Raw genomic sequence first — 25,509 nt, 5'->3', positions numbered from 1 at the left:
AAGAGGGAATCGGCAGTATTTATTATCTTGAATGTCTCTCAGACTTCCATTCAATGCTTAAGTGGGATGTTTTAGAAGGATTGAAACCTACACCTGGAGTTCTTCAGTTCTAGGTTTATTCTTACTCTTGACATGTCCCTCCACAGCTGTGTGTCCAGTTACCTATGAAATTCTGCTACACACCTACTGAATGAGACGCTCATGGAGAAAAGCCCAGAGAATGGGTATTTTTTAAAAGCTTCACGAGTGATCTGTTGAATTTGAAGATTGAGAACTATCACTCTGAAGAACTGATAGCCCTGGTCTTTTAGTTACATTTTTTTGATTTTGTTGAAAATACCCAACAACCAGTGCCTCTGGCCCTGGGGTCACCAGGTTTTCCTGCAGACACACCATTTCTCTTCTCGATTCCAGCATGGGCCCCCCCCACCTCGCCCTGGGCTCATCTGCCCGGGTAACTGTGCCTCCCTTTTTGCAGGCCTCCGAACTTGCGACCTTAATTCAGACGAAGAGGGAACTTGGTTGCAGAGCTACTTACATCCAGACTATCGAAGAAGGCATTAATACACACACACATGCAGCCAAAGACTTCTGGAAGCTTCTGGGTGGCCAAACCAGTTACCAATGTAAGAGTTTACTGTATTTCAGGGAATGACAAGACTTGAATATCCTTCTCTCCTATTTCATTCTTCTAGACCAGCCACTTTTCAGTGTAAATGTAATACCCTCTTGTTCTTCTCATCCAAAAGCTGCTGGAGACCCAAAAGAAGATGAACTATATGAAACAGCCATCATAGAAACCAACTGTATTTACCGTCTGATGGAGGACAAACTTGTGCCTGATGACGACTACTGGGGGAAGATTCCCAAATGCTCCCTTCTGCAATCAAAAGAGGTCAGTGACTTCCACAAGAAAGCGCTTTGCACAGAGCTGCCCAATAAAATAGGTAGCGAGTGCCCAGTACACATGAGCCAGTATTCGTACCCACTGTAGAACACTGACATCTTTTTAAAGGATATTCATTTGTGATTCCAAACCATTATGGCCATCTTAAACACTAATATAGAATTCAGAATATTGTTCAGAGGAGGCGTTTCTGTTTCTAAAGGCTTTTCTGTTTTAGGCAAAATGTAAATATTACTTAGCCCTATCTCTTGATTTTTGTATAGACAGTAAATTTTTTCAGTGCATAAGTTTCAGGAATAATAGGTGCCTGTATATATAATGAATGGGTTTGCCAAGTAATGCACTGCATTTTTTCTCTCACACCAGTAAATATTTATTACAATATATATTTCCAGTACCATGAAGTATTCTAAGCGTGAAGAAAAAAGTGGAAGACACAAAAGAACCTTAAAGTCCATTGGGTAGAAGAATATTAGAAAAATGTAATCCAAAGCTAGATTAATTGTGTGATCTGTATGGTATTTAAATGGGAGAAAATGTCACAGAAAAGGAAATAATCAGGAATGATTTTAAAGAGAAGGTGAAATTGAGTCAAGTTTGGAATTAAGTAGAATTTGGATTGCTGGAAATGAAGGAAGAAATTATTCTAGGAAGAAAGAGGAGACCATCCACAGGCATGGAAATAGGAAATAGCATTACAGTCATGTATTCATTCATCAAACACTTAGTTAACCCAACTGTCAGTGTAAGTATGGTATGGCCTCTGTCCTTGAGGATCTTGGAATTGTAGAAGGAGAGATGACATCACAGGGTCCTCAGTGCCTGGCATGTATGAAGTGGCCTATATGTGCTACGTGACTGAAGGAACAAAGGAGGGAGAGAGGGAAGAAGAAAGGAAGATAGAAAGACGTACTTAAATCACTGTTACAAATCAGGGATTTTAGGCGATTTGACAGTTCAGAGGAGGGAACGTTATTAACTTGGGTGTTTAGGACAGCAAGATGGAAGTCACACCCAAGGGGCAGAAGCTGGCTTGGCACTGCCAGCTGGTCTGATGCTGTGACCCTTTTGTGTCTAGTCTGACTGCTCCATTAGGATTTGTATTATCACCTGTTTGACTCACTGTCAGTGGAGACCCTGGTTCAACTGGAGCATGTCCTTGAAATTAACCAATTCTTCTGCGCCATTTTCCAGGTACTTGTGTTTGATTTTGGGAGTGAAGTGTACGTGTGGCATGGAAAAGAAGTCACATTGGCACAACGGAAAATAGCATTTCAGCTGGCAAAGCACTTATGGAATGGAACCTTCGACTATGAGAATTGTGACATCAACCCGCTGGATCCTGGAGAATGCAACCCTCTTATTCCCAGGTACTCCTGTGGCCCGTTGATGGGCGTTGTGGAGCAGGCAGCTTCTTACCACAGTCATGTATCACTCTCCATAGGTTTTCGTTTTCATAAGTGATTGCATGCAGCACCATGAATATTCACAAAAGGAACGTTTCTTTAGCCTTTACTCAATACCGAAATATGGATGTCATAGTCTTCTGGAAGACGTTTGTGTTACATTTCATTTCTTAAAGTGAATAAATTGTTCCCACCTGCAGCTTCGCAGGTGCTTTTGTGGCAGATGAATAGCAATTGTTTAAACAAACTACATGCTGATCTGAAAAGCTTCCCAGGGTCTGGAATTCAGCCAGTGGTCTGAAGGTGCAAAAGCTACCCATTTCCTTCCAATTTCACGCCTTCCCAGCAGTCTGTGGATTCCAGGATTTACCATTTATTTGGCAGTAGATGATGTTTATGCCTTTTCTGGGGGGAGAGGGAGGGAGGATATGGTATTGAAATAATGATTGTAATTTTAGTATTTCCTAACTGTATTGGACTTTTAAAAGTAATTTTGGCAAACCAGCAAAATATGCACAAACTTTAAGAAATATGATCATGGGGCCAGCCCCGTGGCTGAGTGGTTAAGTTTGCACACTCCACTTTGGCAGCCCAGGGTTTCGCCAGTTCAGATCCTGGGCATGGACATGGCACCGCCCGTCAAGCCATGCTGGGGCGGCATCCCACATGCCACAACTAGAAGGACCCACAACTAAAATATACAACTATGTACCAGGGGTGCTTTGGGGAGAAAAAGGGAAAAAAAATCTTACAAAAAAGAAATATGATCATGAGAAAAAGAATTCTAACATGCAAAGGATCTTGTTTTTTTGACTACCAGAAAAGAAAAGAAGTGCTTTTAAATTATGTGTGCCCTGTAATACATTAGGAATCAATGTGCCACCAAATAGCATAGCCTATTGCGTGTCATGCAAGTGCATTTAAATGTTTTCCATTGAACATGTATACAGATTTTAACTTTCCTACTTAGTTTCCTGTTTTAAAATTGAATTATCAATTTTGTTAATTCTCATTGTATAAACAATTAAAAGTTATATCAATGTAGGTGAAAAGTTTTCAAACCCTCTTTTTTTTTTTTTTTGCTGGGAAAGATTCACCCTGAACTAACATCTGTTGGTAATCTTCCTCTTTTTTTCCTCCCCAAAGCCCCAGTACATAGTTGTATATTCTAGTTGTAAGTCCTTCTAGTTCCTCTATGTGAGCCACTGCCACAGCATGGCAACTGACAGACGAGTGGTGTGGTTCCGTGCCCGGGAATCAAACCCAGGCCACCGAAGCAGAGGATGCTGAAGTTTAACCACTAGGGCATCAGGGCTGGGTCCCAAATCCTTTTTAAACAAATGCACATTTAACATAAAATTACTGCTGTAACAACTAGTGTTGTAAGGAGGGAAGCCAAGACTAAAAAGAATATTTTACTTGGTATAGTAAAAGAAAAAACCTTGAAGCATAAAATCTACACAATGGACAATGTGTATTTAGTAGTGACATAATCACGGATCTGAAAGTGGGTGAGTAAGCACCTAACCCACTGGTTTTCAATCAACATCTCCCAGATCAGAATCACCTGAGGAACTTTAAAAACTAAAACACGTGTGCCAAGCCCAGCCCCAAAGATGTGTTTTCAATTTGTATGGCGTGGGGCTCATGTATCCATGTGTCCTGAAAGCTCCCTAGGTATTTTAAAGGGCAGTCAAGATTAAGCACCCAGCCATCTTAAGAGGTGAGGAGGCTGACACCGCTGAGTGTCGTGACTTGGCCGAGTTCAGACACGGAAGTCAGTGAGGAGGGAGAAGCGTGCCGGCTCCTGCTCCCAGTTTCATGCCCTTGCGCTGCAACCTGCTGCCCTCTGCTCGCTCAGCTTCACAGCGTAAAGGAGACATTCCTAAAGCTGAGACCAGGTGCTCTCTCTGTAGGCCTCTTAGCAAGTCTGCAGAGAATTTGTGTAAAAGACAGTCATTCAGGTATTTTCTGATAAAGACCTCAGCCTTTCAAGGTCATCCTGAATTCTCCATAGTTGCTGATAGTTTGTTCCTGAAGTCCCATGAGAGTAGAGGTGGAAGTATTTGTATCCTGTGCTGTATCCTTTCAGGCTCCTTTGAAACAGGCAGCATCTCTGATGTGCCTTAGCTGTGATGTTGGGAAGTGTGGTCTTGACCAACCAGGGGGTGATGAAGCAGGAGTCACAGCAAGGCCAAACAAGCCCTGCTTGTCGGGCTGATGGGATCTGTGCATCCCTGTCCTAACTCACAGCCAGAGGTTGATTTGGAAGGATGAGAAACACCTGCACGTAATCCTCAGGGCTGGACCCTCGACAGCATGTTTTCTCAGCCCCACCTACTTCTCACTTATCTGTGTTCCAAGCACAGTTTCCAGTTCTGAGATCCTGAGACAGTTGCGGACCTCCAGGCGGGGCTGTGCTCTTCTCTTTCTGGGTCATCGTGCTGTCCCTGCCTGCCGTCCTGTCCAGCGGCCTAGAAATAAACTTGTAAAAATTCACTCCATGATATATGAAAGTAGGTTCATTTTAGTAACAGGAGAACCCTCCCTGTTCGTGGATACTGGAGAGCTTCATTGTAACATGACTTAAAATATAGAGAATTCAGAGTGAGCTCCATCTTCCTCCCTTCTTCTCGTTAACTTGATGGGAACTTGGTAAGCTCCTGCAGGTGCCTGGGCAGCATGTAGTAGGCAAGGAAGGCATGCACATGGCTCCTGCTGAGCTGCAGCCTAGTGCACTGCCCCCAGGGATCCCAAATACAAGAATTTGCTAGAAGGCAAGAAAAGTGCAGTGCTGGTTCACATTGCCTTCAGGCATATCAATTCTGTGGACACAAAGCCTTGCAAGGCTTTGTGCTAAAATAATAAAATGTCACTTATTTGGTACAATAAGTGAAGATAAATTATTCCTTCTAGATTCCACTTATGTATTCCGAGTTGTTTTCAATAGCCACATGTTTGTTTTGGATTCTTTCCCTTTGTTTTAGCATGGCTTAATCTTGCTTCTTTTCCCATCTACGCCCCTCACCCCCTGCAGAAAAGGACAGGGGCGGCCTGATTGGGCAATATTTGGGAGACTCACAGAACACAATGAGACGATTTTGTTCAAAGAGAAATTTCTCGATTGGACCGAACTGAAGAGACCTAATGAGAAGCAGGCCAGCGAGCTCGCCCAGCAGAAGGTACTCCAGGTTATCAAGCCTCAGACCTCAGGGCTTGGTTTGGGTCCCAACAAAAGCGGCCTTGAAGCTAAAAGCCTTCCCCGGGTTTACCAGTAGAACAGCAAACCGGTTTCCAGGCATATTCTACCTCCAGGAGGGGAAGATGGCCCTGTGTGTGCCTCCAGGTTTTTGCACATCCCGTCCACTATTGTGGGATGGTGTTCAGGCCTCCCGAATCTTTCCCCAAATGCAGTTAGACACTCTGAGACAGAGTGTGGAAGCTGCGCTTTCACGCTGTCTTCTTAACAGTGAAACGGCGTTGAGTGTGACAAGAAACGGCGGTAGACAAAGAGGCAAGTGAACAAACATTTTTACGTTCCTCTTGCAGGAAGATCCTAGGGTGGACGTCAAGCCGTACGACGTGACCCGGATGGTGCCCGTGCCCCAGACGACAGCCGGCACCGTGCTGGACGGGGTGAATGTCGGCCGTGGCTACGGCCTGGTGGAAGGCGACGACAGGAGGCAGTTTGAGATTGCCAGTGTCTCTGTGGACGTCTGGCATATCCTCGAGTTCGACTATAGCAGGCTCCCCAAGCAGAGCATCGGGCAGTTCCATGAGGGGGATGCCTACGTGGTCAAGTGGAAGTACATGGTGAGCACCGCAGGTGAGTGAGCATTGCCTTTTCTTCGAACTGAGACAGGCTCAGCCCCAGCTCTGCGGCTGAGCATCAGTCACTGTGCGGCTAGAGCAGGGTGCCCTGTGCGCGTGCGCCTGCCCCTCAGCTGCATGGGTGCAGTGCGCCAATCTAGCCATTCACTTTGAGAACCACTTAATAAACCTTAGAGACGAATTCCTAGCAACCTGGCATTGCTAACGTCTGTGACGCTTCCTCATAGAAATGAATCTTGCATGTACAGGCTTCTCTGCTGCCCTCACTCCCTCCGCTGCCCTGTCCCCAGAGGCTTTCTAGGAAAGAGATGATTTGCCTCCAAATGATATTTACCATGTGGCCGTGTGCTGCTTCAATTAAAGTCACTAAGTAAAGCATCTCTGGATGATGCAGAACGGAAACCAAATGGCGTGGAAAACACACGCACACAAGATTTATGAGAAACGAACGACGCTATTTGCTCTGTGGCTGAGAGCACTAACAGTGCTTTGTGGATCTGGTAGAGTAAATCCGCAGTCACAGCTCCTCATGGTTTCGTCAGTGAAATACCCTTTATAGCGAAACCCTCAACTGCGTGCTTTGCACCAGAGGCAGTGAGGGAGCCCTGGAGAGAGAAGCCCTTTTCCTCACCAGGAAGTCATTGTTACCCCAGTTCTCCACAGAGTTCGCATCCCTGCCCGGAGAAGAAGCTGTTTATGTCACAACTCTGTGATTTTCACATTCAACTCCCAAGACAGTTTATTCACTTCTTCACAGCCCCTGGCCATCCAGGCGTGGCTGCCCCAAGTTTGCTGATCAAACACATACAGACTTGGAACCATTTCATTTCTTTCCTGATTTATCCAAAATAAGTCTATTAATCAACAGACCACATTTACTGAGCCCCTACCCTGCGCGTAAGACACATTTTTTAGGGACCGAGGAAGTATTTCGGACCCTGCCTTCAGGAAGCGTACAGCGTAAATGACAGTAGGGCACTTCCAGGAGAGGGGCTACTTCAAGCTGAAGGTGGAGCGCTCTGTTCTCTGAGGCTGGATCTGCCCTCGGTGGGAAGAGCCCAGCAACCAGAGACCTGGGCTGCCAGTGGACGCGCATCGCTGGGCAGGGCAGGAGGGCTGCGCAGGGCTGCACTGTGCCTGGAGCCAGGCTGCAGGCCTAGAGGCCCCCGGCCCCCAGGGCACATGCTGGGGGCTCGGTCGCCTGCCCTAGTTGGTGCCTCGCAGAGGCCCCATGGGATATGTTCCATCATTATCCTCATTTCTCAGACAAGAAACAGAACACCAAGATTAAGTAACCCGCCTGAGTCACACAGCTAGGAGAGAGCAGAGCTGGACACTTAAAGCCCCTTTCCCTTCCTAAGGAGGCCACGTCCCCTGGAGGAAAGGCCACAGGCCACAGGCCCAGGGGCGGTACAGCTTGCCCTGAATCTTCTCTCTGGCCCTACATGCCGGTGAGGCAAGTTGGGTAATGTTCCTTACCTGTCTGAGGCTGTTTTCTCACCTGGATGATAGAGATTATAATACCCAGCTCACAGAACGGTATAATCTGTGAGCCGGTGTGTGTGATGTTAGCACCGTGCCTGGCTCGTGTTCATGTGGTAGCACAGGAAATAATCGTCCCTGACATTCTCGGCAGCAGCAGCATAATTACTGTATTTAACTTGAAGATGAAATAAAGTGGATCTACCCAAAGAGGCACTATTGTAGATCTAAGCTCCTTGATCTGACACAGAGTCTGGAAGCTGAAATAATCATCTGTGTTGCCAGTTGGCAGTAAAGACCATAAAAGGGAATTCAGTGCAGGGAAAAAAATCTATTCACCTTTGGAGTTGTGGGAACTTGAAGGAGCAAGCTTTGAAGGCATACATAGTTCCCATTCTTAAAATACAGAAAGGGAGCTGCACATGTTAGAAAACAGGACAGGGACACTACGGTTTGAAATTTCATCATTTCCTTACCTTAGCTGTTGGTTATAAAAAGGAAGTAATAGGCAGTGAGCAAATGAATAAAACAATATTCAAATAAATTCATTTAGGAGCTGGCCCGGTGGCGCAGCAGTTAAATGCGCATGTTCCGCTTCAGCGGCCTGGGGTTCGCCAGTTCGGATCCCAGGTGCGGACATGGCACCGCTTGGCACGCCATGCTGTGGCAGGTGTCCCACATATAAAGTGGAGGAAGATGGGCACAGATGTTAACTCAGGGCCAGTTTTCCTCAGTAGAAAGAGGAGGATTGGCAGCAGTTAGCTCAGGTCGAATCTTCCTTAAAAAAAAAAATGAATTCATTTAAAAAGTAAATCTAAGATTTGAGGCCTTCATAGACTATTTACTTGGAGGTCCCTAAGAAATAATTATTTGACCTAGGCAAATACTTTCTGAATTCCTTCTCAGTAAGCACAATCTCACAGCCAGCTCCAGCAGCATCTTCATGAGCAAAGTTCACACTTTGAGGAGGCCCAGCTGAGGAGGCTTGTGTTAGAGCAGGGAGCGTTCAGAGTCCAGGCTGTCCCTCGGGGCACAGGAAAGCATAACCAAACTGGTGGCTTTTGTGATTGCTGCATGGTCATCGTGGAAGCACCGGCCCCTCGGGGACTGCTGGCCCGGCTCCTCATCACTCGTTCCCTGAAAACGGCCTGAACTCGCAGCCCGGGCCGCTCTTCTGGGACAGGGTCCACAGAAGTCAGCAGCTGCAGAGACAGTACAGCGGTGCTCTTGGTGGATGCTGGCCAGCCTGCACAGGTGCGGAGAAGCTAGCTCCTCGGGAAGTGGACTAGGGGCTCCAGCGAAGGGAGACTAGGGGCCTCGGTGGGGTCCTACCCTAGTGACCACCTCAGGTGCTGCAGGGCGTGGCTCATGCCCCTGCAGGGTCAGGAAACAAGCTGCTCTAGGTACCCAGTGACGCTGGGTCAGGTGGCTCGGAGCATGCCACAGGTGGACTTCCCATGGTAGGTGCTCGGTAAAGGGGTTCTGCTGTAAGACCACTTGCCCACGAGCAGTTCCTCAGCCTCGGGCTTCTGTTACTCCTAAACACACTACTGGTAACAGTCTTACTCTGGAAAGGATTTTGATTTCATGATGCATCAACGCTTTAAATTAGACCAAGGCTATAAAGGTTACATCCGGAAGTTCTTAGTAGTAAAGGTTTCATCTATACTTTGCTGAAATTAAAATAAATAATTAAAATTAAGGTATACATAGGATTAAATTTGCATATGTTGAAGAAAATGGCAAGGAAAATCACTTGAAAAGTCTGTTTTGTGAAATATTTTTAAAGAAATACAATTCTATTTTAGATATATACACTCAAGTCCATTATGGAATGTTAGGAGGTAACCATTGGTTATTTAAGTGTGAATATGTATTTACACAGTTTATTTAAGTGCTAACAAATCCCAAGATATGTATCAACTGCTCTGATGTATTTTAAGCATGTCTTTTCCCAGTAATCAAGTTGACATGACTAATTTTCACTACTTTGAAGAATGGGATTGCTCATCAAACGCAAACTTTGTTCTTATCTAAATTAGCAGGAATTTCAATTGAGTGGCTTCCAAATTAATTGTGGATATTTTCAGTCTATTCATTGATGGTTCCTGTTTCACTTTACCTACTTAAAAATACACAAACTTGACCACTTCAGGTCCACAGTAGATGGCACTGAAGGCTTTGCTTAGTCAAAATATTTTAAGGATTATTATAATCATTTATGAAAACTGTCATAGAGTACTTTGCTAAAGGGCCAAAAAAGTCACATAAATAGGGCCCCTGACCTCTTAAGAAGTTAAAATAAATGAACTTTCTTCTTACCTTCAAACCTCAAAACAACTGTGATTTGGTAAATGGGATTGGAGCTGAGAAAAACTGAGGTAATATAGAACCAGAAAATCCATTTATTCTCCCTGATTTTTAGGGTGCATGGGTGTCACAGCCACCTACATCCACCCATTGTTGACCACCTCTTACTGGGACCACCGGGCATTTGAATCAATAGCTTGGTCTCCTGACCCTCACTCAGCTAGAGGGCACTGTCTCCAGGTCATTCAGGTCTCTGCTCACCCACCTCTGCAGAAAGGCCTTCCCTCAACAGGCAATCCCATGAACACTCATCCTGCCGCACGTCACATCCGCCCTCCCCACTCCCCCGTCTTTCTCGAAGCACTTATCGCTATCTGAGAGTATCTTGCTCATCTACAGTCATCCATCACTTAACGATGGAGATACGTTCTGAGAAATGCGTCCTTAGGTGATCTGGTCATTGTGTGAACATCACAGAGTGACTGACACAAACTTAGGCGGTGCAGCCTACTACACACCTAGACTGTGTGGGACTAATCTTATGGAACCACTGTCATATACGCGGTCCATCGTTGACTGAAACATTATGTGGCGCGTGACTGTATTTGTTTATTAGAATGAAAGCAGGGAAGTTGTCCGTCTTGCTCATCAGTGTCGTCCCACATCCCCAAGAATCCCTGGCCACTGGAGGTGCTCAATAAATATTTGTTGAACGAGTGGATGAGAAGAGTCTGGAGTGACATACATTCCTAAAGGAAGCGATTTTGATCTGAAATACTGTCTGAAAAGACCCACTCGACCAGTTGACGTTCTGTGACTGCTCTTCAGTGAGACCCACGTTCTGTGTGCCGCTAATGTTTATCGAATGCCTGTGAGGTGCCGGACAATAAGGATAATCGGCATTTAATCCTGGCTACAGCCCTGGCGACAGATGTTGCTTAAATCCCAGATTATTTTATGAAAGTGATATGTCAGCAATTTCTCTCTTCCATTTCTGACAGAACTTGGAAACTTCAAAGTGTTTTTTCACTAGAATGATTTTAACAGACTAAATTTTTCCCTTTGTGCTTAAACCTGGCCCAGCTGTTGTTTTCAATTTCTTTTCTCTACCAGCTAATCTTTTGCCAAAGAATGGCGTCATGTGGAAAACGCGTTTGTGTCTGTGCAAGCCGTTGGTCCTGCTCTGGCGGTCACCGTCTTTCAATGTCACACACTTAGAGTGATCTGCCACCTTCCTCTAAGATGACAGGTGTTTTTCTCAGGGTATCCAGAGGGCCCTTCAGATCACTTTTCTCCAGCTCAGAGGCTCAGGATCAGGATCAGGCCTCAGGCTCAGAGAGAAAGGTGTCTGTTGTCTCCTCCTGCGGTATGATTTACATTCCCTCTGGTTGTGAATGTCGTCTCCTCAGCCCTGTGCCCAGAAGCTGTTTCTCTACTGTTTGTCCTCAGAGAGACTGGAGAAGGGAGCCATGTACTGCTCTGCTTTTGGCTTCTCAGCCGCTTCCCCCTAAGCCCTCCATGTTCTGTGTGTTTGCAGTGGGAAGTCGACAAAAGGGAGAGCATCCGATCAGGGTGGCCGGCAAGGAGAAGTGTGTCTACTTCTTCTGGCAAGGCCGGCAGTCGACCGTGAGCGAGAAAGGCACGTCGGCTCTGATGACGGTGGAGCTGGACGAGGAAAGGGGTGCCCAGGTAAGTCCTGGAAAGCCACTGCAGGGGAACGGAGAAGAGTGTCCTTCTGGGGAGCCGTAGGTGTGGGGCCTGCTCCCTGAAGACCGAGTTCTAACAAACAGACAGTGCTCACCCACACCCACACCCATACCCACAGCACTTTTAGTCCTGGTCTGGCTTCTCCAGATTTCAGGCTCTGCCTCCCCTTTCTTCCCACCACTCGGCCAGGAAGGCCACCTGTTGTAACACGATCTTAAACAAAATGTTGTATCTGCAAAGAGGAAATCCACAAAACAAGTACAAAGGGCCAATGAGTGTTTTTTCAAAGTTTCCATTTAACTAATAGTCAAGGAATTGTAAATAAAACAAAGAGATGCTATTTTCCACTTCTAAATTGGTGGGGAGTTTTTATCACATGGATCCAGGCTGGCCAGGATTCAGGAGGATGGGTACCAGCGCATGCTTCCATCGGGGAGTGTAACTTGAAACCGCCATCCTGAAAAGCAGTTTTGGCTCGAAAACCTTAAAAAGCTCATAAACTTCGACCAGTTACTCCATTTACACAAACCTATCCTAAGGAAATATCAGAGATTAGTATAAAAGTCAGTATTCCCATCGTCTGCATTCCTCCCAGCAGCCCCAGTGATTTTTCTAGAACATGCCAGATGGTGTTGCTCCCTGACTGTCCATCACACTTGGACTGCAGTCTCAGTGGTCTCCCGGTAGTCTGCCAGCATCTTGGTGATTGGCCCTGCTCCCTTCTCTGGTCTCCCCCAATCTTGCTCCCAGCCCAGGCTGCTCCAGTCTCCCTGCTGTTCCTCAGACACACCTTTTTCGCCTACCCCAGGGCCTTTGCACAATTTCCCCTGTCTGGAATACTTCCCCTGGATCCACGTGTAACTCTCAGCCTCATATGATTCAGGTTTCTGTTCAAATGTCACCTCCCTATTTTATCCAAATCCCTCCCCATTCTCTCTCCCTTTACTATGAATTTTTTTCATAGCATTTACCACCACTTAAAACTACACAGTCATTTGTCATTTTGTTTACATTTTGTATACACTTTGTTTACTTATTTATTATCTGTCTTCTCTCACAAGCATGAAAGAGACCATGTCTGTCCTGTCTTATCCACCACTATAACCCCAGGGCCTGCATGATGCCTGGCAGGTCCTACTGCCCAAATCCGAGGCTGTGTTAACATTTGTTTTTAATGTTTGGATTATCTATGCCTCAAGTCACATCCTGTAGCACCAGTAATTAAGAGTTGACTCTGGGATTTTTGGAAAACATGACACCATGTGCAAATATTTTTACTGTCTTGGATGAATAGTTCACAAGAGCACAAGGGAAGAGAGCAGAGCAATTTTCTCCAGAAATAGGTCAACACTCACTCAGTCTTCCAGATTTCCAAGGACCAGTCCTCTTCCCTAAAAAATATTTTATGCATATTTTCTACTATAGACAGTATTTTACAAATAGTTGTTAGTGACCTTTGTATTTTCATTTCTTCCTAATGCTGGGTAATTTCAGCTGCCCTTTCTTTTTTCAGTAAAGGTCATGAATGAGTATGTTTCAATCATGCCTTCACAATCATCCTTAGAGTTTTTGTCTTAACCTCTCTAGCTTGAGCATTTTGTTTTTTATCAATCCAACAAATGGAAAACCACTTTAGACGTATAAAACGCTTCCACAAAATGGCACTTAATGCACAATGGGCCCTGAGATTGATAGGGTAACTCACGGAGGGAAACGCTCCCCACCTTCAGTGCTCGCTGACTGCCGGGCTCAGTTTCCGCTTTAAGGGACAATGTCTTGCCAAAGGAAGAGCACGTTGACTGCACCCTAACTTTGGGCTGATGCAGCCCCCACCCGATGGAAGAGTGCATGAAGAGGTGGGGATGGGCTGGGGTTGGGAGGCTGTACTGACATGGGTGCAAAAGAGGCAGTTCTTAGCCCAGAATTACTAAGGCCATGAGTAGTCATTCTCAAGGCTCAGAGGACTCCTTTGTTTAAATGTGTTCAAATCAGTCATGTTAATCTATACCATGGAATACCATTAAAATAGCAAAATTCATGTTTTAAAAGAGTAATGACAGAAAACTATTAAGTGAAGAAAATCAGGGTATAATGCAATATAAAACAACAATGGTATTTTTGTTTGGGAAACATATATACCTGAAAAATACCTTGGAAGGAAATCTACACACTAGAATTTTAACAGTGGTTCCCTTTAGATGATACTATCATCACTGGCTTTTGTTTGTTGTACTTGATATTCTTCTGATGTCCCACAACAGGCATGTGTTATTTTTATGACTTTGAAATACCACGCGTCCTCCTGACTTTACTGTGTGTCATTTGAAGGTCCAGGTTCTGCAGGGGAAGGAGCCCCCATGCTTCCTGCAGTGCTTCCAGGGGGGGATGGTGGTGCACTCTGGGAGACGAGAAGAGGAGGAAGAAAATGCGCAAAGTAAGTCCTTAGACCGGTGGAATTAGATTTTCGTTTTCCTCTCCTGGAAGGTATTTTTATAGACTTGGGGGCTTAAAGTACGTCTCTCTTCATATCGCTGTTTCTTTACCACTGACAGCCTCCTCTTGCTGCCTTATAAATCAGCCTGATGGGGAGCCCATAACCCCCTCTCGCTGCCTTCACGCAGGCAGGAGGCTGGAAGGTTACTTCACCTTAAACCAGATCCGCGCAGTGACTCTGTCTCCTTTTAGGAGAGGGAAAAATATTAGCAGATCTTTTATTATAAATTATGAGATTTTTCTTGGCCAACATCCAGAAAAAAAATCTTAGCTTAGAGCCTTTTAAAGTACGCCTGTTATATGACTTACCTAGGTATTTGTAAGTCTTGTAAAAATGGTTATTCTGCATCGCGAACTTTTGGCAACCTGCTTCTAACTCCAAAAAGATTTGCTTTCTGGGCCGGCAATAAGACAGATGACCCCTGATCAGCCATCCCACGGCCTCAGCCTCCACCTTCGCTTCAGTCGAGGGAGCAAGGTGTTTGCTGGTGACTGCCCTGGGGGGCCCGAAGGGCTGCATGCCCCCTAACTCTGTGCCGCTGATGCCCCCTGCAGGTGAATGGAGGCTGTACTGTGTGCGAGGAGAGGTGCCCGTCGAAGGGAATTTGCTGGAAGTGGCCTGTCACTGCAGCAGCTTGAGGTCCAGGACTTCCATGGTTGTCCTCAACGTAAATAAAGCTCTCATCTACCTGTGGCACGGATGCAAAGCCCAGCCCCACACAAAGGAGGTTGGACGGACGGCAGCAAATAAAATCAAAGAACAGTGAGTGTTGTATGAGGCCCTCTCCCAGCAGGGCCTCCGGGGGGAGGCGCCGGCCAAAGCAGGAAGGGTGCCCAGGATGCTCAGTGGATGCCCCGGTGTGCTGAAAGTGGCTTCAGCGAGGGGCAGTCATGAACGTTGTCCAGGGCCTCAGACATTCCAAGTGGCCATGACACACATCTCAGCCAAAACCTCCAACTGGAGAGCGTCCCCCACTTTCTGGGGATTTACCTACCTCAGTAAAAGGCAGAGTGGGCAGCCAGGGAAAGGACCCGAGCAGGCGCTGTGATTTCTTCGTAGGTGCGATTCAGCTTTTGAATTATAAGTCTGGAGTCCTTTGTTATTTACAAAGAGCAAATTTCAAAATATCTTTTAGGGGTTCAGAGTTTTAGTTTTGTCCGAGCAGTAGAATGTTAAAAAGCCTTTAGCTAATGAAGAGTTTGGGAATCCACCAACTGTATCGGACTGTGAGACTTTTTAGGAACAGCTGTTTCTGCATTCTCGAAGGCAGCACACCGGCTGTTGGGTTTTGCGCCTCTCCCAGGCAGGCACCCACGGTTGACCACTTACACAGGGAAAGCCCACTAGGACAGAGCATTAAGTGAGGGTCTCAGGGAAGAAGTAAAACTGAAGTGAGGAGACGAGAAAGCATCCAAGGGGGTGGCTGTAGTGGCCCTGTCACCTGTCGAGAGGTGGCCTGCAGCTGTGGCTCTGCCCTTCCTAGCAGCCCATGCCACATGGGCACTGCAGGCAGCCGAAGAAATCCCAGCATCAGCCAGGCACTCAGGAGGTGCTGGCGTTTCCCCAGACGGAGACCTGGGAGGACCTCAGGGACATCTGTACAGTAAAAATGAAGCGTTTCCCAGGGCCACAGTGTACCCCCACAGTGCAGTTGGGTAAAACCCGTTCTCCGGGCACCAAAACAGTGCAGTGTGGGCCCACTTCCCTGGTGACCGCTCTGAAACCCAGCGCTACGTGGAGAGGGTGGAGCCGAGGAGAAGGCGAGTGCCCGTCCACCAGGCGGGAGCCGGGAAGCACAGTGTCCCCTCGCAAAACCATTCCCAGGGCTAGGGAGCAGGGCAGGAGGGTAAATGAGGCTCAGTGAGACATCCAGCGGCGCTCATGGCCATCAGACCTCCCACTGGGGCCACTGAGAAAAGAGAAAACAAAGAACTCCTTCCCGCACTCATTCATTCCAATATTTATGGAGTACCTACTTGGTAGCAAGCACAGATTTGGGGAGTCGGGACTTGCTAGTGAGCAATCCCAGGTCTCTGTCCCCACGAAGCTTATGTTCCAGTAGGAGAGGACAAGGAATGAAAATATGTGGGTCTTTTGTAGGACTGCGTATCACTTTCATGACATCTTGTATGCAGTCATCCACTCCCCGCTCCGGCCCCTCCCCCACAGTCATCACCTGCACAGCACGCCTCCTTCATTTGTAAGCACCCTGTCAGTCAGAAAGTAGAGGAGAGATGTGAACCCATCTGTAGATTTAGTCTTGGACAATTTCATGCTGCCCGCACTTCCGGGGTTTATAAAAACCACTGGACTTTCTCCATGCAGATGTCCCCTGGAAGCAGGCCTGCATAGTAGCAGCAAAGTGACCATACACGAGTGTGACGAAGGGTCGGAGCCCCTGGGATTCTGGGACGCCTTAGGAAGGAGAGACAGGAAAGCCTACGACTGCATGCTCCAAGGTAATGCAGCCTTCCATGGCCTTCCATCACCGATTCATTCAGGACACGTTCACTGACACATACCCTGTACAAGACAGTACATTAAACTCGGGCTGGTCCTTGTGGCCCTGCAGCCCAGTAAGGCTGAATAATATGTGTGACTACTTATAATGCCAAGTAAAAATTCCATGTGTCGTAAAAGAGGTACAGGTGAAGGAGGTTGAGAGTTAAAAAGGAAAAAGATTACTTCCGCCAGGAAAATTCCCACAGCTCCAGGGAAGACACAGCATTGACATAGAGCCTCGCAGGTAGGTATGACTTGAAAAGAAGGGAAGACAAGAAAGTTCCAGGAAACCAGATGAGCAATGACACAGGTGAAGCCATGGAACAAGATGCTCTCAGTTGGCCCGCCTCCAGGGTGCAGAGAAGTAGTGGACTTTAAATGAGAGAGTAGGTCAGTTTTGTATTTAATTACACAAAATACAGGTCCACTTAAATACAGAGTAACATAGACGAGAAGCTCACAGTTATTAAGCAGTTGGGATGATTCAGGCCCTGTCTAAGCACCTGATGCAGTAACTCATTTAACCCTCAACAACCCAACATTCTACCATTTTTACCAATGGGGAAACTGAGGCACGGAGAAGCTACTCAGCTTTTCCAAGCTTGGATAACAATGGAGTGTACACATAACCACTCCCATTATACTGCCTTTCAATTTTTATAAACTTTTATATAGCTTTTTAAGAATAATTAATATTGATGATGGAGAATGTTTGAAAGCATAGAGAAGTTGAAAAAGAAAGTCGCTTATAATCACATCTCTCAAAGATGACCAGAATGAACATCTCTCTGTTATATATACATAGCTTTTTTTTTTTTTTTTTTAAAGATTTTATTTTTTCCTTTTTCTCCCCAAAGCCCCCCAGTACATAGTTGTATATTCTTCGTTCTGGATCCTTCTAGTTGTGGCATGTGGGACGCTGCCTCAGCGTGGTCTGATGAGCAGTGCCATGTCCGCACCCAGGATTCGAACCAACGAAACACTGGGCCGCCTGCAGCGGAGCGCGGGAACTTAACCACTCGGCCACGGGGCCAGCCCCTATACATAGCTATTTTTAAAAAATAAAATTTGGATAGCATTATACATACTCCTTTGTGACTTACTTTTTCCCTTTGTTGTGAACAGTTTCCCAAATGTTGTTAATATTTAGATTTTTAATGGCTGCAGGGGCTTCCATGAATATTCTATAATATACCCCATTCTCTACTAGTGTCCTACAGTTGGAGAGTTGAGTTGTTTCCCATTTCTATTATATAATAATACAATTGTGAATAATTTTTTTTTTGGAGGAAGTTTAGCCCTGAGCTAACATCTGTTGCCAATCTTCCTCTTTTTGCTTGATGACGATTGTCCCTGAGCTAACATCTGTGCCAGTCTTCCTCTATTTTGTATGTGGGATGCCACCACAGCATGGCTTGATGAGTGGTGTGTAGGTCTGCACCTAGGATCCAAACCCATGAACCCCAGGCCACCAAAGCAGAGCGCACAAACTTAATCACTATGCCACTGGGCCAGCCCCTTAGAAGAATTATCTGCATTTATTCCTAGTTAGGGTAAATTCCTAGATATGGACCTGTTGTGTTGAAGTCATAAAAGTCTTAGAGTATACATCAACCAGTGTATCAACACAACATCTCCAAGTTTTATTCTCAGCAGCACTGTACAAAAGTGTGCATTTCTTAGTACAGCATAGCCTTGGTACCTTACCTTTTTCCTGTTTGCCAAAATCGATGGGGGAAAACTAAGCACTGTTTTCACTTAATGTTTTAAATTAAAAGTCTATTAAACACTTTCTGTATGTATTTCTTAGCCATTTGTATTTCTTCTTTGGTGAATGTTTTCTTTGTGCCTTTTGCATATTTTTATTGAGATATTTATCTTTTCCTTATTATATTCCTTTATACACTAAGGATCTTAACAAGTTTCCATATTTTCCATTTTGTCACTTTTTGTTTGTTGCAATGCAACTTTTCATTTTTATGCTGTCTGTGCATGAGTCTCTTCCCTTTATTTCTTTTCCAATTATGATTAAAAAGGCATCACTCCCTCCAAGCTCAGACAGACTCTACCTATTTTATACTAATTTTTTGACTGTTTCAGGTTTTGCATTAATTCTTCAATCATCTGGCATTTATTTCAGTGCATATTTTGTCTTTAGCTTTGTTCTCTTTTCTTTCAAAGATCCTGGAAATTTTAACTTCACACCCCGCCTGTTCATCCTCAGCAGTTCCTCTGGCGATTTCTTAGCCACGGAGTTCATGTATCCCGCCCGAGACCCCTCTGTGGTCAATTCTATGCCCTTCCTGCAGGAAGACCTGTATAGCGCTCCACAGCCAGGTACGGCCCACCGAAGGTGGTAATCGCGGCGAGCAGCAGAAGATACACCTTCCAAAAGCCTTTTTGTTTTACTTTCGCATTTATTAAGCAGTTTTTCATTTGCCAAGGACACTGCCAGAACACTTTCTTATATTATGTCATTTAATCCTCACACCTACTGCAAAAGGAAAGTGACATCAACCACATGTTATAGTAGAAGAAACTGAGGCTCGGTTACTTCACTGACAGATACATCAGTCAAGAATAGGTTGAGCACAACAGCGTCAGGCCTGGCATCTCTGCTATTCTCCCAGACTACCCTCAGTCTCATTGCTTTCTGGTCCCCAATTGGCTGCCCCTGTTCCAGCCATCATGTTTTCGTTCAAGATGGAAAGAAGGGGGTAGGAAAAAGGCAGTGATGGCCATGTCTCTCCCTTTATAAGATAAAGCAAAAGCTTCCCCAGAAGCTACCAGCAGACTTCTGCTTACATCCTAGTGGCCAGAGCTCTGTCACGTGGCCACCCTGAGCTGCAAGGGAGCCTGGGAAAGCAAGCTGTCAAGGAGCAGGGGGTTGGGAGTATCTGCTGAGTTAGCCAAAGAACAGTGTCTGCCGTACCAAGGCTGCACAGCGGGGCCAAGGTGCTCGCCTGTGTCTCCTGACCTAAGGTCAGGGCTGTTTCCACTAGCCCACCACCTCAAGATGGAACCCCTGTGCCCTCATTCCGGCTGGGATGGTCACAGTCACAGAGACCGGGCTGTGTAGCTCCTCTTGGCTATCTGTAGGATACTGCCCTCCCCGCAGTCGAGTCTGAGCTCAGCTGCCCCTGCACTTGAAGCTTCTCCCCGTCACATCACAACAGCCTGGAACCACCGCAGGAGCCCCACCCTACACAGGCAGCTGGGTCACCACCCTAAGAGCTTGGCTGGTGCACATGTCATTCTGTGGGAAATATTAGGAAGTGTCTTACAGGAGGCTGCTGGCCATCCCTCATCCTGTGCCTCAGCAGGGATGATCAACCCCCCACTGGACTTTTCAAGGGTGTGGTTTGCACAGAATCCTGAAATGTATGCTAGGAAAGGACTCATGGCGGGCTGAGCTGGCAAGTGTGACAGCCCCTTTGCCACGTGGAGTAAGAGTCAGGCTGATGGTGTGATGAAGACAGAAGTGAGTTACACTTGATTTGTAAAGTCCATTTCTCTCTGAAAGAACCACGGACTTACATCGCCTGCACAGCGGTCGCACGTGGGTCCTCAACATGCGTGACCAGGAGGACAGGCATGATGTACCCTCCAGTTTTAATACACTCTTTGGAGATAAACAGGGCTCACAACCCCTTGAGGGGCACATGCATTATCTGTTCCACTCCTGGCAGCCTGCTAATGCCCAGAAGGGCCTGGCAGGCTGAGGGCTGAGGAGGGGCGAAAGGGAGGGGATGGAGGGGAGCCGAGGGGAGGGCAGGAAGGATGCCGGCATCATCAGCGCCCCCTCACTCTGTAGAGGCTCTTCCTGACTTAACATGTGAAGGGCTGAGGGGTCACAGAGCCGCTTCATTTGCTCCTTTGCCCCCGAATTTAACTGCCCAGGGGGTTCTCCGCACTGACGAAGGCAGCTGGGAGGGAAGGCATCCGTTAGGTTGGGAATAGTGACCTGGAAGTGTGCATGCGGGAGCTCCTGACCGTCTGGTCTGCCCTCTCCCCCAGCCCTCTTCCTCGTTGACAATCACCATGAGGTGTACCTCTGGCAAGGCTGGTGGCCCATCGAGAACAAGATCACCGGGTCCGCCCGCATTCGCTGGGCCTCCGACCGCAAGAGCGCCATGGAGACGGTGCTGCAGTACTGCAAAGGTGAGGGGCCCCGAGGGTTTGCTGCAGATCTGACCAGAATCCCAGACCAGTCCTTCCCTTTCTGCGTGTGCCACCAGCCTTGAGAAAGCCTGGCAGACAGCGATGAAACTAATTTTTTTCTGTAGCTTTTTCAGGCTTGTTAATTTTGAGATTAGTGCAGTCAGTCTTGGCCGCCAGCATGAATGAGAATTCATTTCTCTCTTATATTACGAGGCCATCTGACTTGTGACCCTCGAGATTGAAGGCTGTGTCATGGATGCCCTGGACTGGTCAAAATCCTTTTGCCTTCAGCATTAATGGTGCTGTGGGACACGTGGGCCTCCACCCACACGAGTGTCCACACACAAGGCCACACTGTGTAAGAGTAGGAAGCTACCCCCCAGGGGCTGGAAAGCGAGTGGCAACCTTATCATCATTCATTATTATTTTTAGTATTATCTCTAAAAAGAAAGATCTATAGTCAGTTCGTCACTTTTTACTATACTGTCCCCCTGAAATGTGTGGTATTTTCTATAAAATGAGGATGCCAATAATTAATTTCTTATCTGAATTTTTAAGTTTTTGTTGCTTAGTTTAGTGTCACTGAGTTTGTACAGTTGATTCTCTCTTGAAAAGCTCTTTAGTAATAAATAACTTAAACTTTCCACCAAGTGTTTAAGCTAACGCGGCTTGTAAAATGCCGCCATGAGCTGTTCAGTTGACCCTGAGCTTAACGCTGCTTCAGGAAGGCGAGGACACTGCCACGGTGAGTGCAGGAGGAGGAACAGGCCCACCAGGGAGCTGCAGAGAGAGGTCCCCGTCTGTCCAGGGATCCAGAAGCGTTCTCTTAGGTTCTGGAGGGATGGAGTCAGGTCGATTACATGCAGTTTCATGCACAGTCATAGGCGTGAAATTAACCTTTTAGATAAAAATCCCCATCTGTTGTTGGGAACTACTCGAACCTTCTGTTTTAAGCATGTAGTCAAGAGATCCAAACTAAGAGGAAAAGATTTCAGGGGAAGCTGGAGAAAGATGGCGTCTTCGGGCCCTCCCTGGGCCTACTGACATTTGCATTCTGGGTACCTACAGGAAAAAATATCAAGAGGCCGCCCCCCAAGTCTTACCTTATCCACGCTGGTCTGGAACCCCTGACGTTCACCAATATGTTTCCCAGCTGGGAGCACAGAGAGGATATTGCGGAAATCACAGAAATGGTGAGCACACGGCCCTGCCTGTGACGGGCTCCCGCCCATGCATGTGGGTTGACTTCAGCTGGGGGAGAAGTGTCCAGTTGCATTTTCAGAGGGAGAAAATGTTTTTCTCTCTTTCAACGTGTTAACAAGTCTGCATAGAACCAGCTGAGGAAGAGGAAAAGCCTAAGGAGAAATCAATTGAACTCTTTGGGTAATTTTCTACACATGGTGCTCAAATTAAAAACACTTAAAAGGAAAGATGAATTTAATTACTTTGAAGAATATATATAAATAATCTGTTGCTTCTCAAGGTCCATCTCAGGCACAAAATCCTCATCTTTCAGACGTCAACCTTGTGTCAGAGGAGACACAAAATAAACCTGTGATGACTTAACCTGCCCAGGTCCCCTGGGAGTGAGTCACCCGAGAGGGCCCGCCCGGTGTCTCCTCAATGCTGCCTTCCATGAGACCCCCTGGTATTCACACAGGAAGCATTTATCATAACCTCTATTTACCAAAACGTATTATTCACCAGAATGTTATCATTTCCATCCGCACAGAAAAAAGGAAGCTAACACAGCTATGTAGAATTTCTTAATTAATGAGTTTTTAACATTGCTAGCAATGGCAATTCCTAAGGTGTTTTTGGTCTAGTGGGAGAGAGGTTTGTTCTGTGTTGATTTTCTCACTGTGTAGGAGAGCTGCTTCTCTGGGGGAGATGACACGAATGTGTTTTATAGGAGGTCTGAATACGTTTAAACAAAGTTCATGGCTGCTGCTTAACCAGGGAGAGCGCCTGTTCGGTGGCGCCTGCCTCGTGCGTCGCTGCGGACGTGGGCCTCTCTGTAGCCAGGGGACTCGGTCCGTGCAGCGAGGGGCTGAGGCAGCCTGCTATCCACGGGCCTGGCGCGGTGGCCGAGCTCACCGTGAATGCGTGGTCCCCGAACCTCAGAGCTCTAGGGACTGTGAACACCGCCGCTGCAGCCCAGGGACGTAAATTGCTGCCGCCTTCCTGCATGCACCGTAGGTCACTGGGGGCCGGCGCAGGCTGCAGGAGGTCGTGTGCAGGCCCGCGGGCTTCCAGCCGTGGAGTGGACGGTCTGGCCTCCCACGCCAGCAGGTCCTCGCAGTAATTAGCATTCCCTGAGCCGGCTCTGCGCCGGGCACGGCTCCAAGCACTTTATATTTATTTTCTCCTCTAATTTTCACAACAGTCATTAAGATTCACCTTATTATTATCCTCATTTTACCGGTAAAGGACTGGAGCACAGACACGGCCAGTGGCTTGCCCAGAGTCTCAGGCACAGGCCCGCTCTGGCCCCGCCCCCGGACCGCCAGTCTGTGCTGGCTGTTGCTGAACTGGGCAACGCTATTAGTCATCCATTCCACCCACCCACCAAGAGGGCAGCCAATCTGGGAGCCCAAATTTAACGGAGGAAGATAATTTACCCGGAATTACCCCTTCAGATTAAATGCACACAGTGGTTTAAAAAAAACTCTTGATTCAGCCCCAGCATGTTCTAGATGCATTTTCTTACCTTCTTTCCCATTGTGAGTTAAGAACTGGGGTCTGGAGGGAGTGGGCGGGTGTGATTCCTTTTAAGGTTAATTACTTTTTAATATTTTTAGACCTATTTTATTATTTGGATGCTTCTGGCACTTAGACTTCAAATGTAATAATCTTGTGCCATGGTTCACACATGGGAGAGTCCCTCAACTTTCTTTCTGAGCAGCCTGAGACAGGATGTACGTGAAACCTGGTGGCGGGGTGAGAAGACATCTGGAACGTGGGGCTATGGGCACTTCCTTCCCCTTGGAGAGCCCTGTTTCCCCCGGGGGAGGGTCTCCAGGCCAGGGTGTGGACTGGACGCTGTGTATCTTTGCAGGCGAGCGATAAAACGTGTTCAGATGTGGGACACAGAGTTCTCCTCTCTACTGTTCTCTAGGATACAGAAGTTTCGAATCAGATCACCCTTGTGGAGGATGTCTTAGCCAAGCTCTGTAAAACCATTTATCCACTGGCTGATCTCCTCGCCAGGCCGCTGCCTGAGGGAGTTGATCCTCTAAAGCTTGAGATTTATCTTACGGATGAAGAGTTTGAGGTAAGTGTTTCTTCAGGTGGGATACCCATTAAGCAACGCGCTTGGCTTGTACTCGAGTCTTCTTACGCCGCCGCTGAGCGTTTCTCCCCATTCTTCCAGTTTGCGCTCGACATGACGAGAGAGGAGTACAGTGCACTGCCCGCCTGGAAGCAGGTGAACCTGAAGAAAGCTAAAGGTCTGTTCTGAGGGGAGACGCTGGAGGCACCTCTGTTGTCACTTTCACTACCATTGGACCAGGAAAATGGAGATTTTTTGGGACTGGTATTTTAAGAAAGATTTTTTAATCAGAGTTTTCAACACCTGAACTTATTAGCTCTACTGCTTGTCCTGGAGTTGTGTATTTTGTAAATGTCTCAGAGAACTCTTGGGAAAGTCTCTTTCCACGATGCCGCAGGTCCTGTTAATAAAATACCCTGGTGTGCACTTAGCAGCTCCCACAGCTGCGCCAGCACTGCCCTCCCGTTCCAGCGAAGCGTTGCCTATTTTTTTTGAAGCAGTTCTCTTTATAAAGTGTTATTTTGATAGTTTGTGGATTCTAAAATATATATATATTTATATAAACACCATATAAATCAAATATGTATTTAACAAAGCAATATATATTCATTCACTTTTAAGATTTTTTTTTTTCTGGTGTCAAAATAATATGAAAAAGTAGATGGAGTTGCTTCTACGGAGTCAGCTCTGCCACCAACACGTATCTTCTCACATGGCCCGAGACGTCGCCTGCAGCGTTAGGCCTGGCTTGTTCTGAGTGCTGCTTCCGGTGCTAAACTGAACAAAGAATTCGTACTTCCTTGCATGGGCTCTGAAGAATCTGTGCAAATCTACCTTCTACCTTAATATCGCCCCAAAATGTATAGTGCCTTGTTTTTATGTACAGTTTATATACAGAAAAGTTTGCTCTGCATTTTTTGATGGTGGTTTGGAACATTATCTACAATTTTACTCTAAAATAGTAGAAATTTAAAAACATCTCAATTTCTAATACCTGTTGTAAACATTAAACATGTCATTTTGCGATATAGGACTCCAAAATAAAAGCTTCAGAATAAACACAAGTGATTGATTGGTTCGCATTGAATTCCAAGCATGTTCCTTTCCGAAATGTTAACCCAGTGCTAATATTTCACCATTGCATATTAACTGCTGTAACTTTTAGTTAGTTTAAGGCAAGATTTTATACAAGGTCATTAGACTAAATAGGCAGATATCCAACCCATAAAGTTAGTTCTGAATACTATGTTGAAGACGTATTTTTGTAAATCATCATTCAACAGAAACTCTTTACCCTACAACTGTATCTGCATCTCAAGTTCAGATCTCAGTCCTTTTGTTTTTTTTGAGGAAGATTAGCCCTGAGCTAACTGCTGCCAATCCTCCTCTTTTTGCTGAGGAAGACTGGCCCTGAGCTAACATCTGTGCCCATCTTCCT

The 25,509-nt window shown here is 46.4% G+C and overlaps 1 protein-coding gene across 50 annotated transcripts in view; it reads left to right on the top strand.

The window, feature by feature from the left end:
• The window catches only part of SVIL (supervillin), a 224,100-nt gene extending 198,965 nt beyond the window's left edge, over positions 1 to 25,135 (top strand). For all 50 annotated transcript variants that reach the window (XM_070255541.1, XM_070255536.1, XM_070255539.1 and 47 more), the window contains 14 exons: positions 479 to 626; positions 750 to 895; positions 2,102 to 2,277; positions 5,351 to 5,495; positions 5,863 to 6,139; positions 11,474 to 11,625; positions 13,972 to 14,077; positions 14,692 to 14,899; positions 16,463 to 16,596; positions 18,821 to 18,976; positions 20,657 to 20,800; positions 21,869 to 21,993; positions 23,919 to 24,074; positions 24,174 to 25,135. In XM_070255541.1, the coding sequence (XP_070111642.1) occupies positions 479 to 626; positions 750 to 895; positions 2,102 to 2,277; positions 5,351 to 5,495; positions 5,863 to 6,139; positions 11,474 to 11,625; positions 13,972 to 14,077; positions 14,692 to 14,899; positions 16,463 to 16,596; positions 18,821 to 18,976; positions 20,657 to 20,800; positions 21,869 to 21,993; positions 23,919 to 24,074; positions 24,174 to 24,260 (2,160 nt within the window). In that variant the 3' untranslated portion in view covers positions 24,261 to 25,135. The remainder of the gene's footprint in view (positions 1 to 478; positions 627 to 749; positions 896 to 2,101; positions 2,278 to 5,350; positions 5,496 to 5,862; positions 6,140 to 11,473; positions 11,626 to 13,971; positions 14,078 to 14,691; positions 14,900 to 16,462; positions 16,597 to 18,820; positions 18,977 to 20,656; positions 20,801 to 21,868; positions 21,994 to 23,918; positions 24,075 to 24,173) is intronic.
• The last annotated feature ends 374 nt before the right edge of the window (positions 25,136 to 25,509 follow it).

Source organism: Equus caballus, chromosome 29 (assembly GCF_041296265.1).
Source record: "Equus caballus isolate H_3958 breed thoroughbred chromosome 29, TB-T2T, whole genome shotgun sequence".
Taxonomy (NCBI): domain Eukaryota; kingdom Metazoa; phylum Chordata; class Mammalia; order Perissodactyla; family Equidae; genus Equus; species Equus caballus.
The sequence above is the reverse complement of the archived record's forward strand: the minus strand, read 5'-3'. Positions and strand labels throughout refer to the sequence as shown.